The sequence below is a fragment of the Taurulus bubalis genome (assembly GCF_910589615.1).
Source record: "Taurulus bubalis genome assembly, chromosome: 1".
Taxonomy (NCBI): domain Eukaryota; kingdom Metazoa; phylum Chordata; class Actinopteri; order Perciformes; family Cottidae; genus Taurulus; species Taurulus bubalis.
In genome coordinates, this window is record NC_136589.1 from 26,454,182 (window position 1) to 26,474,516 (window position 20,335).

Consider the following 20,335-nt stretch of genomic DNA (forward strand, 5'->3'; position numbering starts at 1 on the left):
GCTTTTTTGTGCCACATAAAATTGAGGTGTGCGTTAATGTAAACTTAAAAAAAAATACTGCTTCTAAGGTGCTGAAGTATTCATTACACAGAATATGTACAAAGTATTACAAGCCAGTCAATCTAATATATATAATTTTTTTTTCTTCATATTTAACATGAAAAAGCTGCTGTTTCTGCATCAGTTTCTGCTGTTAACAATTATGATTTCAAGTCTAGATAACATGTCAGACATACTTGGTTTTTGATAATAGCATGGAAGATTAATTCCTGTTTGCAGCCAAAGGCTTGTAAAGTGTGTCTGTGGCTGGAAACATGAACTGTTCACTTTGGCAGGTCAACAGGCCAGACTCTATTCTAAAATGCAATTCAGCTAGTGAATTATCAAAAGTGGCTTTGAATTGTGGAATGTAGAGCGTTATATCACTGCCCTGCATAGTAACACCTATACATCTGTGTTTCTTTACATTTACAGGACATTTTCATGTCTTCCTCTTCACTGGCGAGATCTTGATGTCTTTTCTTCCGCCTGCTGTTCGTCTGGTTAAAGTCATGTCTTCGTCCTCTCCTGTCTGTTGCTTGGCAAAGTTGACAAACACCTGCACAACAGACACACCAATTCAGTACAAAATGAAAAAATAAATATAAATATATATATATATATAAATATATATATATATATATATATATGTAAAAAAATATATATATTTATATATATATATATATTTATATATATATATATATATATGTATATATATATATATATATATATATATATATATATATATACATATATATATATATATATATATATATATATATGTATATATTTCTGCCTAAAGGCCAGTTCCTTTCTTTATTAGGATCCATATTAGCATAACCACTGGCTATTCTTCCTGGTGTCCACACACTATAGCCACATAAAAACAACAACAAAAACAGCTTATCTCAATAAATAAACAATCAAGTATGGACTAAAAACTACATTGTTATTCTTTTCAAAAACATTAAGCCAAACACAATAAATCAATCACAACTGCTCAATAATTCATAGCAAACTGCTCAGGGGGATTTCTCCTTCTCACAGAGGTTTACATGTTATTTCTTACACCATCATTCATAGTAATTAAGTAATCAGGACAAATGACAGGTTGAGACTGGTTCATAAGTACCTGGTCCAGTGTTGTCTGGGAAACAGAGTAGTCTTCAATGCTGAGTCTCTCTTTGTTGGCCACCACCAGCTGAAATATTCTGGCGAGGGAGGAGGAGGCGATCTCGTACTGCAGCGTGTTGTAGTGCTTCTCCCTCTGGACGCAGCTGGGAAAGCTGCTCTCTATGAAGCGCTCGACAGGCTGCAGATCCGGGGACACGCCCACCTTAGCTGCCTTGATTTTCATGGTCACGACGTAGCCGTCACCAAATCTGGATCAAGGAAACACAGTGTGAAGATGTAAAACCAAATTTCTGAATACATTTAATTCTCTTATAGCTTTCTTCTACTTCTATTCTACTTTTTTTTTTATCACTATCCACAACTTGTACTAGATGTATTTATCCCCCAAAGTTCTTGTGCAACTTCACATTGTTCGTATTTTCAAAGTCTGAGTCATCTTTTTCAAATATTAAGGCTCAGAAAAGTTCAATTATTTTTGAAAAATACATTTTATGCTTACATGTTTTCTGCACCATGATACAGATAAACCTTTATTGATTATTTATCAAACCTCTTACTTGTATTTGAGATGCTGGATGGTACCCAGACACTTGAAAGTCCCGTTGACCATGATGGCTAGTCGAGTGCAGAGGGCCTCACACTCCTCCATACTGGTGGAAAACAAACATAATCCATCTTTATTTTTACTACTGCTATTTCATATTTATAAACATTAAATAATAATGTATAGATCTCTTTGGTAAAATTAAGCAAATGCCTATTTAGTTAAGATGTCATCAAACGTTGTTGGCCGAAGAGTTAATACTGTTTGGTCAGCTGCCGTAGCAGATGTATGTGTGGATTCATTTTGTTATTGGATGTTGAACCTGTGTGACGTTAGCACCACGGCCCGGCCATCCTGGATGACGCTCATGATGGCATTCCACAGGAAGCGTCGAGAATGGGGGTCCATCCCTGTCGTGGGCTCATCCTAAACACACACAGCCAACACAAACAACAAACTTGACTTTCTGAGCACATAATTCCACATGAACAGAGACCAAATCCTTATCTCTCTCAGCATATGGCAAAAATCTCAGATTTATGCTACTTCGAATTGAACTGCGCAGTTGTCTGCCAATGTATAAAACATGTGAGGCCAGGCTTGACCGAACCCATATGGCTTCCCATCTGGATCCATAGACCATTTCATTGATAAATCCCTGCATAAAGCCCAGAACCCCAAACAATGGGCTCATGAGCGCCCCATCATTGGCTAACTCACCAGCAGCACTAGCGCTGGGCAACCAATCATTGCGATAGCTGTGGAGAGTTTGCGCTTGTTGCCTCCACTGTATGTCCCTGCACAGCGGCCGGCATACTCCGACAGACCCAGCTTCTGGATGCCCCACTCTGCCACCTACAAGGGGGGAGGGGAAGAACGCATTTGGTGGAAGCATCCATCCACATGCCATTTTTAGAATGGGCGACCCTTACTGTTTACTGAGCCCTTCATAGCAATAACAATAAAGCAAAGTAAAAATGACAAATCCAACTATAGATAACACAGAGCAACAATACAGAGACAAGAAAACAAAAACAAAATGAACAAACCAGATATAAAGCTCTCTATGCAGTCCTACTCACTCTGGGAATCTCTGACTCAGGCACCCCTCTGAGACGAGCGTAGAGGTACAGATGCTCCCTGCCGGTGAGCAGCTCATCGATGGCATCAAACTGAGGGCAGTAACCCATATTCTGGTGCACGTCCAGAATATCTGTCAGGATGCTACAAAACAGGACACAAGGTGCCGCTTGTTGCAGTGAGCCAATAGAGCAAATAACATGAGGAGAAAAACTAAAGAGTGGGCTTAGACTGGGAAATCATTACTGAAAACATTTAATCCAGACCTGAGAGAAAGCTCAAACTAACAAAAAAGGGCAAAAGAACAATATCCTGTTTTTTTTTAATTTTATTAATTTATGTAATGGTCAAATGTGTTGTTATAAATTACTGCCATTTAATTTAAGGGGAATGATTCTCAACCTGGAGTCACTCAATAAATCTGTAGAATCACAAGATATTAAAAAGCTAAATTAGATGTTAGAGAACAGACATACTTGATACTTTCATCTCTTTAGTGTTTGAAAAATGAACCCAGAATTGCATTAAAATGTGCTGTAATAGAGTTGCAGTGTTCAATGATGGTGCAATTGCTATTTGATGGGCGTCCTGACAGGGATTCTGAGAAATGTTCAAATAGTTAATAGCATTTTTAACACATGAAATATTAGCACCAAAAATCGCTTTGCTGTTCTAGTGTTATTGTTCTAGTGCAAAAACATTATTTGAGACTACAAATAATGCTAGGTTAAGCCCTGGTTCCTATACAACTAAGAGTACCACGCGTGTTGGTTTTAGAATCAGATACAGTCATCAAACACAACTATGTCAGATTGACCTTCCTGTGTTTCAACTTTCTAACTCAATGGACCGTTTCAATGGAACTGCGTGCAGGATAAACCAAGAGCAAAGTTTTGTGAACGCAGTTTGTGTGATATCGACCAGGGACATCTTCTGGCTGCTCTTCATGTACCTGTAACCGGCCACGGTGGCCTCCCCGGAGCTGACATCACTGTCACCAGTCAGCATCTTGAAGGTCGTTGTCTTTCCAGCTCCATTAACTCCCAAGAGACCAAAGCACTAACGGCACAAAAGACAATCAGGCCCTTGATGCGAGGACACATTCTGCTGAAATACTGACAATAAAGTGCTGAAATACACTCACTATTATGTGCTGATATCCTTTTGAAACTTAAATATTCTATTTGGCCTCATTTGATGACATGTCACTTTACATGTATGAATAAATTAAGGACATTTGAACAGAAATATAACAAACACTTTAAATAAAACCAGCGACACAGTAAATCTACTTCATTATTGTGGCTAATGACGCTATATTGCACATTGCAACAACTGCATATATTCTGCATCTCTATCTGCATCTTCATCAGTACTTAGGTGTACTTCAGCAAGCACAACAAGAGAAAACGGGAGTAACATAAACAAAAAACAATAGCAGTAAAAATAGTAACTTTCAATATAAATTAACTCAGTGACTTTACCTCTCCTGCGGGGACACCCACACATATTCGGTCCACAGCTGCCCTCTTCCTGCCCACATACGTCTGTGCACACAAGGCATGGAAACAATTATAACCGACTCCATTTGTGTGGTACTTATTTTTTAAACAATAGAAAAGAATATGAGGTAAAAACAACACAAGATGTTAGAAGTGTTTTTCCAACAGCATTAATCTGCTTGCATATGTTGTTTTTAGCATGTGAGAATTAGTTTGTATTTTTGCAGTTAGAAGTATGACCATTTTTGAAGTAGGAGAGGTTAAATCTTATATTCTATTTTATAATGTTAATATTTTTTTACCATTACACTAACTTAGAGAACTGCAACATCTTCCACCCAATATTTGAAAAGAATGCATTTCAAACCACTAACAAAAAAGTTCAAATACAGCCACTACTACCAACTGACCTGTCGTTGGTTAAAATGTTGCTAATCCAATTAGAGGGATATTATTCCAATAAACATGTTTGAGCCGGTGTTTTTTTTTTCTTCTTTTTTTTTTTACCTTAGAGAGATCTCTGATCTGCAGGATGTCTGTCTTGCTCCCGCCGTTATAAATCCTCTGTCTCTCTGCTGCCACGTCATCATCCTCATCTCTTACTGAAGTCTGCTTGTAGTCTGATAACCTGAAGGGTGCAAGAAAATCCTCTGTGGAGAAGCATCTGGTGCAACACTTTTATCTCTTCAAAGGTACATATGAGTTCTGACCCTCTGTGAAAGAATGTTCCTGTCTACGTTTGGATGGAAAGGGCACAACTTTAGTGTAATGGTTGAGATGCTGTGTAGGAACACTTGTATGGTCTGTATGGGCAGTCACTCACCAGTGGTTCAAGAAGAACCGGTACTGGATCAGTACAGTGAGAGTAAAGTAGACAAAGCCTTCCACTGCCATGAAAGCAATATATTTCCCGACCAAGTCCCACCGGAAAGGGTCCTGTATGTACTCTTCACCTGAAAGTATATATATATGCTGACAATGAACCCTTTGTTCAGTACAAAGTGAGTATTTGTTATACAAAAATGGTTTGACACTCACAAATCTGACATAACTAATTAGTGGCTGGACACACATGTATACAGTGTAAAAGTATTAACAACTAGAACTTTGATCAACAAAAAAGGTAAAATTTTGTTTTAATTTGTTTAACAATTTCCATATGCAAACTGTAATATTCTCCCAAAAGGGGTAATATCATCTATTAAAGAACAATAATTAAAATAAAAGAATTTGATTAAATTGTTTGAAATGTTTTCAGTGTTGGGAATTGTGCAACATATCTTAAAACAATGATCTTGAACTGTATCAGCTAAAACAGTACATACCAAATCTGGCATAGACATCAGTAACAGCCTGGCTCATGGCCAAGTCGATCAGTCCTCGCCCCAGGCAGAAGTGAGGGAGGACCAGCAGACCTTTCTTCAGCCACTCATTGAACATCAGCAAAGACTGGCAAAACACACAAACACATACACATGTAATACACATTTCACTAGAGTACAGGTATGATACAAAACATTTTTTTTTTAAACATACGTCTGCAGTACACAAATATTCAGCTAAATCTGGTCAACCATTTTTTGTGAATGAATTCCTTCTTACTAAATTAAACATGTGACTTGTTTCTGAAGCATTGTGTTCTCATACAACATTTGCATTGTATTTTATGAAATGTTCTTAATTGCCCTGTACCCAGGCTTGAATAGCTCATGCAAATCCGTCAAAAGATATGTAGTGACATGGACAAATAAGATTACATTATAAGCTTTTATTACATTTAAATGACCACGTTATGAGTTGCTACACAAGGTACCCAATAAATGCACAAAACAAAACATATTCTGATTTGTTTATAAATACCCAGACCAATAATTATAGTGTGAATAAGGTTAAATTAGATATTCCTCGATTAGTTTGTGGTTTACTGGCAGTGACGAAGAAGCTCTAAGTTTGGACTCCTAAAAACATCAACATAACAAACATATGCGTCATGCCACCTCCAGTGGTTCTCTCATTACTCACCTGTTGAGGGATTTATCAATGAGAGCAGTGGAGTGAAAAGAACCATCTGGCAATAAGAACCATCTCCATGTTTTGACCCATCACCCTGACAGCAGCAGCATCCGTGTCAACTTCTGTTTCCTCCTGCTTCTCAGTTCTTTTCTTTTCTTAACAAACTTTCTGACATGTTCCTACCCGGTCTCCTGCTCTGCACACCTGTGACTCATCTTTATCTTCTTTTATGGAAAAGCTTATTATCATTTTGGGCTTTATTTTAATTGTGTTGCCTCTGTCAGTCAGCTTTTTCATTAAGCTGATGCTTTTCCAAACAATCATATATGTTTTCTGCTCTCTAGAACCTTTGAGAATAATAGGCTATTTTTACAGCAGCCATTTGTACATGTCATAGCAGGGTAAACACAGATGTATGTTCATTTTTGTTTCTATTTAGTGTGTCAAAGTCATTCCAGTGAGCCAGCATGCACAATACCAGGGCCATGGCCAACCTCAAAGGAATAATTAATGATACTAACTACACCTGTATTTACCCCGAATTGACGTGAGAAAATGGCTGCTGTGAAAATGGCCTGCTGACGTTATGAACAGAGATTAATTGTCTTAGCTGTACGTTGAGAGGTGAGTTATTTTCTTTCAATATATTCTAGTCTATATGTCTTTACCCGATTATTTTCAAAAAGCTCCAGGATGAAGGTGATGGCGCTGCTGTTGATGCCTATGAACAGGTTGATGCAGGACAGGGACACATATGCAGTACTTGGGATACTGAATATGTAGGACATGGGGTACATCATGGGCGTCACCGACCACCTATGGCAGAGAAAAGAGCCATTTCAAGAGCCATTCCAGCCATAAAAATAATGATCAGGCTCTTGCTTTTTTTCAACTCCCTTTCATGTCATTTATGCATTTTATCCTCTCACTATAAATGTCCTTGCTGTTGAATTGGGCTGTTTCTCAGGTCCTCTTTGTTTTTTGTTGAGATGTGAGATATCCTAATGAGGCCCACTGGGTGCTCTCACACTATAACACTAACTCACCTGCACAATCTGCATTTCCTTTTCATGACCTTTGTATTATATTATTTGTTTGGAAAAACAAAACTGAACTATATTAACTAAGCAAATTCTTACCCGTATAATAGAAGCAGAGCTATTAGTGCTGGGAGGTTGGATGGTGATGTGTAGCACTTTTTGTCAAAAGCCATGAAAATGCCAACCACCATTGCGGTGCTGAGAACGTAGTTAGCCTAAGGAAGAAATGAAGCATTCACACAAAAAGATAATCTTTGATGAATGTTAACATTCACAAGAGGGTGCTTTACATTTGGTATTGACTGCAACCCTGCTTGACTTACCATGTCCCAGAAGAAATTGGCCACCCAGTACACTAAAGGGCTGACCCCACTGACAAACTGCAGGTGCTTGGACTTGGTCACACGCTCCTGGATGAGGTAGAGGATGAAGCTCGCAGGGATGAAGGACATGGCGAAAATAACACAGATAGCTACCACAGCATCTACTGAAGTGGTCAACCTGAGGGATAAAGCAGATAAAGTCTGTACTGTACTTTCTGCTCAGGGAATGTAATGTTTATGACAAATAGGAGAAAAGAGTAACACTCACACTGTGACTTCGGAAAGCTGCTCTTTGGTGAGGTTCAGGGGATGGTTGATGGCGGTGATGCCAAATTCCGCAGGTTTGGCTGATGGAGGGAGGAAGGCCCGCAGAATGGCGTTATTACCCACATTCATGAAGGCCACCATGGCGTGCCAGCCTTTGTTATTATACCACACCTGACAGAGGAGAACAGAGTTAACTGAACGCAACCTTCTGTGATCATTACAGTTCTGATCTACAATATAGGGGCTTGCAAGATTGACCTTTCGAATATAAAAACCTTTGTTTCTTAAAATGGAAAGCAATGGAATGAAAGCAAGCATTTATAGCCAGTCCATCAACACCTTTGTGATATGACAGACATTTTAAATTGTAATACAAAAGCAAAGCACCGGAGGTAGATGCCAGCGAGTGTTTGCACCTAATTTATACCACTTGCTGGTTTGCTATTTGCAGAAAACCCCGCTCCTGCATCCTTCCACCACATACCTTTACATTGAATTCACTTTCCATGTATTGTAAGAAAGGACCAGTCTCCCTCAGTGCAAGTCCGGAATAGTAACCCTGTGAAAGACAATGCCCATTATAAACTGGACTTTATACACACTCGTGAATAAACAAAAAAAACAGTGAGTACCGCTGTGATGTTGAGCATTCCACCCAGTTGATGGAAAACATGCTGGATGTCTTTGGGGTCGACGTTCAGGATGGGAAGCTGTCCTCCCACTGACAGACCCCCATATCTGAGGACAGAGAATATTTACACTCATCCACACATCCACTATGTAAGATGGAGACTGTGATTGACAACAATAAAACAGAAAGTATTACCTTTGTTCATTCACCCAGTATTTGCTCTTCAAACTGTGAAATTAAATACAGAATTTAACTAAACAGAGTTAAGTTATGTGTAAAAGTTGGTCACACTCAAAAACATTTTCAGAGCAATCAAAGCTTGTTTATATCATTTTTATAATATGTGTATTTTGTTTGCAGCATCATCATCAACAGAGTTTGAAGAAATGTTTTTTTCGTCACCTTAAACTTTTTTATTAGTTTTTTAAGCCTGTTGTGAGTTTTAAAACACTTGTAACTCCTCCTGTTTGAATCATTTGAATGCAGAAACCGACCTGGTTCTGATGAGACTGGGGTAGGTTTTAACCAGGTAGTCAGAGATGTTCCTGTCCGTCAGGTCCAGCATCGTGTCTCCCGTGGCCTCGATTCGTTGGCGAGGGGGCGGGCCTCCTGCTCCGATGGGACAGATGGGCATCATGGTGAGCTTCTTACTGGTGCTGCACTGGCAGGAAGGAGACGGGTTTCTATGGTTCCACTCTGGACTCAGTAAGATGTTGCTGACCACAGGAGAGACATCAGGATACTCCCACTCTGATGTGCTGTTACTACAGGGCATTCTGTGGAGAGAAAACATGTATGTTACCAGTTATGGGATGTCTTCATGATAATGTGAAAGTATACTGAAGCTTCAGTGTCATTTTCAGATGAGTTTAATGTTAGCAGGTAAGAATTCTGTATTTCTACTGAAATATTCTCAATCTGAATGAACTCCAAATGTCTGACTGCATGTTGCAGGATTTTGAATTCTGGAAATGAGTTGTACTTGTGTTTCTTGTCTTGACCTATCAATAGTCCTGATACTCACTCTAGTGGTTCTCCTTCCATGCATCGTGTCCCCAGGCCTGGTCTGCTCAGTAAACGCTCTGTGAAGCGTTTCATTTTGGGGTCAAATGGTTGCTCATTACTAAATAGGGATGAGAAAATGTACAGAAGAAAATCAAGTTGAAGCCACTGAACTGAGGAATTGTAAGCAATAATCAGTACCAATCTGTCAGGAGCTTCAGTGTTTATGTGATGTATAACTGGTGATTTGTCTAAAGCTTGTGTCTTGGAGAACCGCCTTTATAGATCTGACCTGAAGAAGGTGAACTGTTGTCCGTACATCCAGGGGGTCAGAGTCAGGCTTGGATATTCTCCAAACGGAGGGACGATCATGGTGAAGATCAGAGCTATGAGGACAAAACTTGCAGGAAGGACGATCTGAAATCCCCCAAAATACAAGTCTTACATAAATAAAATATACACAGCTTAAAGAATCACTAAAAGTACAATATGTATACTCACAAATTTGCCTTATGTATTGTGATTTTTACTAGATCTAATAATAAAAATGCAATCAGTCCACACACAACGAAAGCCAACTGTCATCCGGTCATGTCAACAACATTAACTTCATCATTAACATTAACTCATCACTGTGTCCCTGTACCTGTGCCAGGAAGTCTTTCTGGCTTCGTATGGCGTGGTGAAACCTCTTCACCAGCAGGGCATGGAACTGCTTCAGGATCAGAGTGAACCCTTTGACCTGCCTGGAGCCCTTTCCTGCACTGCTGTCTGATGCACCATGGGTAACGCCGTTGGGCTGCATCACACCATTATGGTCTGCGACCAAAGAGAACATAGAGTAAGTTCTGTACATAAAATATCTTCACTGAATAAAGCTTTTGTCAGAGCGGCAGCGGTAGATTCCACTGACCAAAGCACCTAAACGTATCTGAGGTTTTTTATTTGTTTCTGTATTGCTGACAAATCATAAATGTGAGTAAATGTAAGAATTTGAATGTAAAGCACTGCTGTACGAGAAAAGAGCAACAAGCCCAAAAAAACGTTCTAAATAAAGATTAAGAATACTGGATGCATTGCTTTGTTTTTAACTATACAAGCAGAGCATCTGCTCTAGATTTCAGACCTAGATTAAACTGCGTAGAGTACCAGGTGCTTACTACACGTAATGCCATTCAATTAGTCACAGATAAGCATACCTGGTCAAAAAAGTCATTTTAAAATCTAAATAACCAATTATTCTTGCTTCTACTGTTCGAAGTCCAGCAGATTTAATAAAAAATACTTAAATTGCCAGGTTTCTGACCTTCACCTCCCTCTACATTGACTTTGTCGTCGTTATTTCTCCGCTGTAACATCCACTGTTCTAGAGGTGGGAGTGCACAAGTGAGACACAAAACACACACACAAGCTAGAGGGTAAAAACGGATGCACCACACTACATGTAAATACAAGAGAAGTAGCTAGTGTTAAAGTAAGGGAATCAACATCAACAACAACAACAACAACAGCAGCAACAAAAACAGCTTGTGAGAGATAAAGGACAAAGGGTCAGAGATTCTCTACCAGGAAAAGGCCATGTGGACTATCAGTAGTGGTATTTACCAGGAGTGCTGGCATTATTCGCGGCTTCTCCATCAGCAGTGACCTTTATAAAGATCTGGGAAGAAAAAAACAGAACTTCCTTAGACTTTCAAAACTTTTTCATGCATTAAATATATAGTTCATTCTTTAAGATCAGAAGTAATATGATGTACGTTTTCATTTTCACTTCATTAAACTTGAAGATTCTGTTAAAAATCACAACTGTCATCACATTTTTGGTCTATTGTCTTCTTTAAATGACTGAAAAGTTGCAGTCAGTTTGGTAAGATAACTCTAAAATTCAAGAATTTTGAACAAGTTAAAGTATTTTTTTCCCTTTTTCTAGTGCAGTAACCCGCCTTATTATTGCTTCAACATACTTACTCTCATTTATAGGGAGTGTATTTATCAATTCAGCATTTTATTAGACAGTGATAGAAAAAAAAGGGAGGAAGAGAGAGAGAGAGAGAGAGAGAGAGAGAGAGGCCTACAAACATCCCCAGGCAAATTCAATTACTTGTATCCATGGAAATGATTTAACAAATTGATCTGTATTTGAAAAACTGAAATAATCTTATTGTAGCAGCAGATTGTTTCACCTTTTGTTGTAAAGAAAACAAGACATTAAGAACACAGTAATAAACAAAAACAACTTGTACTTTATCCACTGAAAAAGATATTTCAGAAATGGTTGCTTTGTAATTATAAAAGTTCTTATCAAAAAAGTAGGTGTTTTTATTTAACCTGACTATGGGTGTTTTCTTGTTAATGATATCAGAACTCACAAAGCTGAAAAATCATTCGGAGACGGGCGATGTTCCTACCTCTTCAAGGGACGTGTCAGAGATGCCAAAGCTGCTGAGGCCCATGTCAGCAAGCGTCTCCTCCAGCTCCCTGAACAGGCTGGCATACGCTCGGTGTTTGAAGCCCTTATTTGGGAGCAGATAGGTCAACTCCTGGCCAATCATCTCAATCAGCTTGGCTTCAGGAACGTGGTGGTGGATGAGGCTGGTGATGTTGTCTACATCCCCTGGGAAGAAGAAAGAAAAACATTTTTGGAGGAGGGTAGTTCAGAGTAAAGTGTTCACAAAATAGCAGAAATCATGAAAAGGACAAAAGAAGAGAAACTGCTAACTATGCAAGAAATAAAAAACAAACACCCTTATTCAAGCACTAAAATAGATGAGTAAATTGCTTGAATCATTGCTTCTAAAATACAGTGTCCTCAAGCAGATGTAGGGGGAAAAGGCACATGGGTCAATATCACCACTGAATTATGAATGTGAGAAAATGATGTGTTCTGTTTCAGTATCTGTTTTACAACTTGGATAAGTGGGCCAGTCATGAGACTATCAAACAGTGCACACTGACACTCACACACAAGTTTGTACTGCTATACTTGTGAGGACCTTCATTGACTTTTCTCAATCAACATCTCCCTATGAGCGACAGGGGAAACGGTTTTGTTATTTCACTTTGGAGATTCCTGTATTCATATTTAAGTCAGTGATCTTCTCGCTGGTTTTATGTGGGCGAGTCCTCTGTTGGAAAACGCTGTTTCTTCCACCCTCAGTGGGTCTAAAAGTTGTTCGTCCACAAGAGTGAACTGATCAAACGTACAAGAGTACACATGCAAATATAAACAGAGGAGAGAGGAGGAGCACAGGAGTATGCAGTTACAGTAAAACTACAACGCAGCGTTCACTTACCATCCAGAACTCTGTCCAGATGCTGGGACTCTGGGTTCTGAGACTGATCTTTGTATTTGGTACAGATGGAGCAGGAACAGGAGCAGTCTGAGGCACAGTCACAATCATTCTGATAGAAAGCAGCATAAACAAGAACACTTTTACAATTATGAAGAATAAAGAGACAGCTGGGTATCTGGCTGATTCTGTGTAATAGGTCAAGTTTACCTCCTTCTTCTTGAGATCCTTCATCCGGCGAACAAGTGTCAAATAGAAACCAACTCCAAAACAGTTCTTGAGGAAGAGGGGGGATCCGGAACAGTGGAGTTGTCCTTTGGAGATGATGGCGATGCGGTCACTCAGCAGATCAGCTTCGTCCATGTGATGAGTTGACAGGATCACTGTCCGATCTGCACAAAGGATCAAACTCTTGATTAAGTACTTTTTACTGACATGTCATCTGAATCAAAGGGGCCCATTTTTATGAAGAGGAAATCTGAAGTCTTCTCTCCTGTGTTTATGACTCAACTTAGAAAGATTATCTTAGCAAAACCTTTTTTCTCAGATGTTCTTAAGTCTTAACGAGAGAAAACAATTTAGATCAGACATTGAACACAGATAACCAGAGTTTTGTTCTCACTTGCCTCTCAGGGTTTTTGTAGATCTCACTGAACAAAAAGCACAAGTTGCCATAACTTTAAAGTGCTTTTGCCAACAGTTTATTGATTTTGTGACTAATTTTTTTTTCTTCTTGTAGTTGAATTTTTCCGTTTGATCAGTTCACTACTTAATTCCAGTGCCTCAGGAGAGCTGACAGCCTGTGAAATGATTTGCTTTCATTCTTCAGTGTCTCCAGAGTAGCAGTAAAAAGTGGACCATAGGAGTGAGATGTGTCCTGGTTCAGTACACTGTGGATCTAAAGGGATAAAGTGTTGACCTGGAGGGCTAAAATGTGACTTTGCTGCACTGAGATTTTGTACCAGCTCTGTATTTCAGAAGGAGGTCCCAGATGGACCTCCTGGAATAGGGATCCACTCCCGAAGTGGGTTCGTCCAGGATCACAACCTTTGACCCTCCAACGAACGCCATGGCAACTGACAGTTTCCTCTGCATACCGCCTGTTGTGTGTGGGAGGCAACAGTTTAGAGCAGAAACAATGATGAAGGGGTGAATGTGATTCTCTCTCGCTTCCTTTCTCAAACACAGAGAAACAAGGGGTCCACCTGAGAGATTCTGAGCCTCGTCGTCTCTCTTATGAGGCAGCCCGAGGTCCACCAGCATGTCCTCAACCTCAATCTCCGCCTCCTCCTGAGTCCGACCCTTCAGCAGTGAGTAGAACAGGATGTGCTCTTCCACTGTGAGACTGGGACAAAAAGCGATAATAAAGTTTTTTTACTTTACTCAGGAAGAGTGTAAAATTGTTGTTTTGACAGTTTTTTAACTGTATGGTTGCTTTGAAAGCTGGGAAAGTCTGGATGGGGAAGTGAATCAGTAACCTTCTGACGGTTCTGGCTTTCAGAAACTGCTGTCAAAACCAATGTGTGAAGAATGTATTAATTTTAACAAAGTCGGTTCCTCACGCGATTAAAAATTAAGACATTGTTAACTTTTAAAAGGTAAATTACTGTAGTAACCTTTAACTAAGAAAATGCAATTGACGGGTCATTTTGGTTTGTTCTTCAACATAAATAGTTCCTTAATTATCATGGAAACACTGTATGCATGTACATGTTTTTATGGTTCCAGTGCTGTCGGTCTGTAATGGGACTCACTGGTTGAAGAGGATGTTGTACTGCGGGCACATCCCCAACGATGAGCGAATCGTGTCCATGTCAGTCCTAATGTCGCTTCCATTAATGTAGGCTGTACCTGATGTAGGAGGGAACAGGCCGGTCAGGATGGACCTGGACGGAGCAGAAGCACATACAACAGCAATATTATGACCAGGGGTTTGGCAACTTTGTGCAAGGACAGTCAGGAGATTATCATCTTGAAAGTATTAAACATTGTTAATAAATATATGAACTAGTCAACCTCTGAGCCTACATTAAGCTTCCACTTTTGTACTTTCAATAGCCTATTCAATCAGATTCTTATAACATTATCTGTAACATTATCTGTATCATTTGTAACTTGTGAAAGTTGATTCCGCTTACAGAGTGGTGGTTTTTCCTGCCCCGTTGTGACCCAAAAAGGATGTGATCTGGCCTTCATAGAAATTGATGTTGAGACAGTTGACAGCTGGACGAGAACTTCCTTCAAACACCTTGATCAGGTCCTCAATCTGCACCCCCATCACCAGGCCCAATGGGTCGGGCTCAAAGAACAACGGACCTGCATGGAAATACAACACTTTTCTTTAGATGCATTTGATTATACAATGCTTAACACAATAACCAATAAAAATGAAAGATTGTGAAACAAAAACATATAAAAAGAAAACACGTTTCACATGCCATTAAATATGTCCTTCGCTTCCTTTCACTGGCTTAACTGAGGCAAGTAACAATAGAAAGGGTGAAGATTTGATTACTTTGGACTACATTAAATCCTATTTGCAGTCATCTTCTTTATCATTAGGAAAATGGACTCAATCACCTTTTTATTTGTTTTTCCCCCTTGTATTTCCTAATCTTCTATCCAGTACGTGATGTGTTACTCTTTCTGTCCACTAGATGTCCTCAGTGTGTTCTCCACATGCAGTTTGGTATCATTTTCCAATCTCCAGCCAGTCCTTCTTTCCCTTACAGCTCGCCTTTAGGCTTCAGCTCTGTTTCTGTGTCCTCACCTTCCTGACACTCCTCCTGGTTTGGAGTTTCCTCTGGTCGTCTGAGCAGCTCCCTCTCTCTCTCCAGTTGATTCCTCTTACGTTGGTGCTTACAGGCTTTCCTGCTCACTGAACCATTACAGGTGTGTGTCTCCGGTGTTCCCGTGCTATCGACGTCCTTCTCCACGTTGTCTGATTCAGGATCCTCTGGATCTGAAGTAGACCGATTGCAGAGCCGATTCTCAGTTAGGATGTGTCTGGTGAAGTTTCTCTAGCACATGTGTAAAGTTCCCCGGTCACAGTTGATCACAATATGGCATGTACGTTTATGTTGGGGTGGTCAAAAAAAAATGTGTTTCTTGCATTTTAACGCCATCAGTATGAAATGTTAACCAGAATCGATTTTTCAACTTGCAATTACGTGTCTTGTAGGGGAGTTACATTGACACATGGTACCCTGCTTGTTGTTTTTATTGATTTGCTTACTGCTTTCTATGAGATGTTTATCAAATATGCAACATTTGGATCAAAGGTGTTGAAAAAATGCTCTTTTCTTAATGCAAACATTATGTTAGCTGGGACGACTTGGTTTCCGACTGTGCTGGCAAGAGTGCACTCTACTAAACGGTCGTCGATCAAGAAGCTGACTCATTTCCTGCTGTGGGAGTGCTGGAGGAGGCAAGGGAGAAAATCTTTCTCGTGGGCGACTTTACTCAGTACGAACCTTATATTGACCTTTCCAATATAATCACAATCTTCCAGCTGGAATTAGAAGCTTTTCTGGGGAGCAAAACTGTGCAACAAACCTCAAGTCGCAAGGGCTGCTCCTCACTTGTGAGGCATGGAAGAGATTTTAGTCAGTGACACTAACCTTGATCAGCCATTACTGTGTGTGAGGGTGCAGGTGTTTGCCAGTAGGAGGACTGGAATGGGAAGTAGAATGGTCGACCAATGCCGTACTGCCCTGTGGAAGAGAAATGTGATATAATCCTCAGTGTGATACACTTGAACCTATAAATCGTTAAAGTGACGTAGTCTATTAGCAGTCCGACCTGGGAAGACGTTATCCAGATACCAGGCCAGGACGGCGTAGAGGACCGCATCAAACACCATCATGAAGATGGACGTAAGGAAGGAGTAGGTGTCTTTCTCTAACGGGCTGGTCATGATGTTGTCCCACTGCAGACCCAAACCCTGCTCCTCATACCGCGACAAGTACTCTGTCCCGAAGCCAAAGGCCACTGGAGACAACAAGCTCTAGAGAAGCAGAGGGACGCATAAAACGCAGAATATCTTCCTAAACAAATAATTAAATGTCTCATATTGTCAACGTCTGTGATAATAACTTTTGTGACAAATGTACACATATAGTCATCTGCATTTGTAAGAGCACAGACTTTTGATAATCTCCTTGAAAAACATAACATTTGATTAAATACATCCTACACCTGCAAATGCTGTTTTTCTGGATTTGTAAAACAAGTCACGCAAGGAAATTAGACATACAGCAGCCAACTTTATGTTCTTGGTGATGCGGTCCTGCCATGTAAAGCAGAGGATATGCGGCAGGTAGAGGGTGAAGTAGATGATGCCGCTGCAGGCGGCGGCCATGTTGGCCTTGTTGAAGAACACACTCATCAGGAAACACTGCATGATGGTGGCGATGGTGAAAGTCAGCAAGAAAAGAAAGACAAGGATGGGGTTGCTGTAATTCAGCACCTTTCCACCCTGAGAGAAAAAAAAGAATATGTGTGATTATATTGAGGAGAATTTCACTTAAACATCGAAACACAGCAATGTAAACAAGCACAGCGACACTGCAACTATTGGCTGCATGAGTAAAACATCTCTCTCCAATAATAGAGCTTTTTTAAATCATCCACAAGAGGACACCATTGCATGCTGGAAAATATGAAAACCCTCCAAACCAGCAAATACAACTTTACAACCGTAGTTTCTCTCGCATCCTCCTCATTTCACCTGTCGCCCTGTTTTCTTACCATGATGATGGAGGTGAGCAGCACCGTGCTTGCAGTCATCATGACGAAGCAGTCGATGAAACACGTGTACCAAATGACTCCGTTGTCGACCCCCATGGCTTTAAGAGTCTCCTTGAGGCGCAGCTCCTTCTCCAGCACGATGCTCTTCACAGTCATGGACACAGAGTAGATCCAGGCCAGCACCATGAACATGGGGAAGCAGCGGTTCAGTGTGATCATGAAGCTGGAGCAGAAGAGAGGTGCAGAGAGAGAGAAAGTAAGCATGTGACTCTAAAACATGATTGAGAAACCTCTTTGAACCCATCAAGAAATATGTTTATGATGATCTGCTGTTGTATTCAATATGCATATACACCTCATTTTAGTTACAACTGGTCTATAATAATATAAAATAATATTTTTTTAGAAAAACATGTCAGCAAAAGTGGGTTTATGGGAGCAAATTTGTAAGAATTGATATTTCACTTTCGAGCCACCAAGCGGTGATATAAAGATTACGACTTTGGCACGACCTGTAGACACTGAGATGAATAGGATGAAAACAAACTTCCGTAAAACAATAACAAATACTTTGTTTGCCTGGTAACTTAAAGGTGGAATCAGTGATTTGGGAGAAAGATTGTTGATAATTGAACTCAGCACCCAAACAAATACCTCCCTCCAGTTTTACCATCCCTCTCGCTGCCACTGCCTTTCTTTTTATTCATACTCTCTTGTGCACTAGCCTGTTGCTGAAGAGCCAGGACAGTGTGTATGAACACTGGATTTATTTTCAGCGCACACACAGAACAAGGAGATATTTTCTGAATTTGACAAAAAGTATATTGGATTTGAATCGCTGACTGCACCTTCTGTGAGGATACACTGATATATCTTGATCGGGCTGGCACTTTGAGAGGGTGGCACAGAAATTTCTATCAACCAACACACCAGTCAAGTAGTTAATCAGTGAGTTAGAGAGTAAATCAAGACAGATATCACTGCATTACAGCTTCACTTGCAAAAACAATTTCACAGAAAAGTTGATTATCTAAATAAACCAGCTGTTTTATTTTTTCTTTTCTCAAATACACCTGTCACACTTTCAAATTGCTCTTTTATTGTTATGTTTAACAAAAATTCTCACCCTTGTAACTGACCATTATAAATAAATAAATAAAATTGCTAACTTTAGTATATATTCCGTTTCATTGGGGGTCATGCTAAGAATGTTCTGTATGCTGTAATGGACATATTTCTTGGACCCATCTTCTGTTACACAAGGGGACCGGTTCACTCACAGGTCATCTACATAGCACGGATATGGCATCTGCTGGACGTAGACCCCGAGTGGCCAGTCTTGGCCTGTGTGAAGCTTGATGATGCCGTGTTCAATCATGTCCTGCAGGTAGGCAAAGCCTCCCCAGATGTACCTCTGATCCTCCATGGGGTCTGCTCTGGGACCGGGGTCCCAGTACCTGAGAGGAGAACACAGAGAGTGAATGACAGGTGCCTAGAGGATCTTCTTTGTTAAAATGTAGACACAATATCATTCATCACACAAACGGTTAAACAAACAATTTATTTAAGCATTTCTTTGTTGTTAAACAAAATAATCCCAATAAAACATGGTCATAATACAACATCTTGAAGCCACAGTCTCTAGAGTCACACACACACACACACACACACACACACACACACACACACACACACACACTCACTCACCACACCGGGACTGCTTCTACTTAAGCAGATAAGTCCGAGGCAAAGCCCTCTTACAATCTGATTATTGAATTGTATAGAGGCAGGGTTCCCATTGGGTCCATTACAGCCTGTTGGTGCGCATAAACAGCTAAAACATGTTCCTCGCCCCAGGGGCTATTGACATACAGTCTGTTTATGAATGGAGGATCAAAGTGAAAGGAAAATGCATGTGAGAGCCTCACATGGGAGGATGAAAGGGCAGGTATCGAGTTAATATGGAACCACCAAGAGACTTTGGAAAACACACTAAGGCCAGCTGGAGAGGCTTCTCTTTTCCTCCCTCGAGTAATGTGACAAATCGGTATAAATTGCCTTATTAATGCAGCAGTAACAAAGTGAAAAAAAAATTAGGGAACGGTGGGTTGTCGGTGTGATTTGGTAGTCTAAACATTACTGGTTGGATCGATCCCCTGTGTATGAATACCAGCTACAATAAAAAGTATAAGCCATATTTTCTTTGCTAATAAAATGAAATGTTTGTACCCACAATCTTTGTGTGATAATACCAATGTTTTGGAAACTACGTCCCTTAAAGACTGGGGACTGGTATCACAGCCTAATTGACTGGATAGGAAAAAAGAAAAAAACCTGTTCTGAAACATATAAATATATTTTACCTTTTACAGTTGTATTTTTTAACTGAAACAATAACATACAGCGTGTGAAAAGCAGACACTTAGCATTATCGTGAGAGATCATTAGCAAAAAATGGTGGGCAGTCCTCGTAACAAAACATCTGTCCACACAGCTGTTACTGACCTGTCTTTGATCTTGTTGGTGCGCTCCACTGCGTCAATGTCCATGCGGATCTTGTACTTGACATGCGGCGGTACACTTATGGTCCAGGGATACATGTCCATGAAGACCACGCCGGCCCAAAACTTGTTCTCCTCCAGCAGGTGCAAGGCCTGATGGGTCATCTGGGACTCATCTGTATAAGCCACAAACTTGTCCAGATGGATGCACTATAATCAG

The 20,335-nt window shown here is 40.1% G+C and overlaps 1 protein-coding gene across 1 annotated transcript in view; it reads right to left on the minus strand.

Moving 5' to 3' along the window:
* Window positions 1–481: 481 nt before the first annotated feature.
* The window catches only part of LOC306733601 (retinal-specific phospholipid-transporting ATPase ABCA4-like), a gene marked incomplete at both ends in the record, with an annotated part of 32,556 nt that continues 12,702 nt past the window's right edge, over window positions 482–20,335 (minus strand). Inside the window, 38 exons of the mRNA XM_079214870.1 lie at window positions 482–598; window positions 1,172–1,421; window positions 1,731–1,823; window positions 2,040–2,143; window positions 2,438–2,572; window positions 2,800–2,941; window positions 3,750–3,856; window positions 4,282–4,344; window positions 4,807–4,927; window positions 5,123–5,252; window positions 5,625–5,748; window positions 6,981–7,128; window positions 7,452–7,567; window positions 7,676–7,853; window positions 7,944–8,113; window positions 8,427–8,501; window positions 8,575–8,680; window positions 8,769–8,801; window positions 9,068–9,349; window positions 9,598–9,696; window positions 9,868–9,992; window positions 10,222–10,394; window positions 10,882–10,941; window positions 11,181–11,235; window positions 11,984–12,189; window positions 12,869–12,977; window positions 13,076–13,257; window positions 13,828–13,965; window positions 14,071–14,210; window positions 14,620–14,751; window positions 15,004–15,181; window positions 15,636–15,827; window positions 16,486–16,578; window positions 16,667–16,871; window positions 17,121–17,342; window positions 17,615–17,837; window positions 18,895–19,071; window positions 20,120–20,325. Of these exons, the coding sequence (XP_079070996.1) occupies window positions 482–598; window positions 1,172–1,421; window positions 1,731–1,823; window positions 2,040–2,143; window positions 2,438–2,572; window positions 2,800–2,941; window positions 3,750–3,856; window positions 4,282–4,344; window positions 4,807–4,927; window positions 5,123–5,252; window positions 5,625–5,748; window positions 6,981–7,128; window positions 7,452–7,567; window positions 7,676–7,853; window positions 7,944–8,113; window positions 8,427–8,501; window positions 8,575–8,680; window positions 8,769–8,801; window positions 9,068–9,349; window positions 9,598–9,696; window positions 9,868–9,992; window positions 10,222–10,394; window positions 10,882–10,941; window positions 11,181–11,235; window positions 11,984–12,189; window positions 12,869–12,977; window positions 13,076–13,257; window positions 13,828–13,965; window positions 14,071–14,210; window positions 14,620–14,751; window positions 15,004–15,181; window positions 15,636–15,827; window positions 16,486–16,578; window positions 16,667–16,871; window positions 17,121–17,342; window positions 17,615–17,837; window positions 18,895–19,071; window positions 20,120–20,325 (5,409 nt within the window). The remainder of the gene's footprint in view (window positions 599–1,171; window positions 1,422–1,730; window positions 1,824–2,039; window positions 2,144–2,437; window positions 2,573–2,799; window positions 2,942–3,749; window positions 3,857–4,281; window positions 4,345–4,806; window positions 4,928–5,122; window positions 5,253–5,624; window positions 5,749–6,980; window positions 7,129–7,451; window positions 7,568–7,675; window positions 7,854–7,943; window positions 8,114–8,426; window positions 8,502–8,574; window positions 8,681–8,768; window positions 8,802–9,067; window positions 9,350–9,597; window positions 9,697–9,867; window positions 9,993–10,221; window positions 10,395–10,881; window positions 10,942–11,180; window positions 11,236–11,983; window positions 12,190–12,868; window positions 12,978–13,075; window positions 13,258–13,827; window positions 13,966–14,070; window positions 14,211–14,619; window positions 14,752–15,003; window positions 15,182–15,635; window positions 15,828–16,485; window positions 16,579–16,666; window positions 16,872–17,120; window positions 17,343–17,614; window positions 17,838–18,894; window positions 19,072–20,119; window positions 20,326–20,335) is intronic.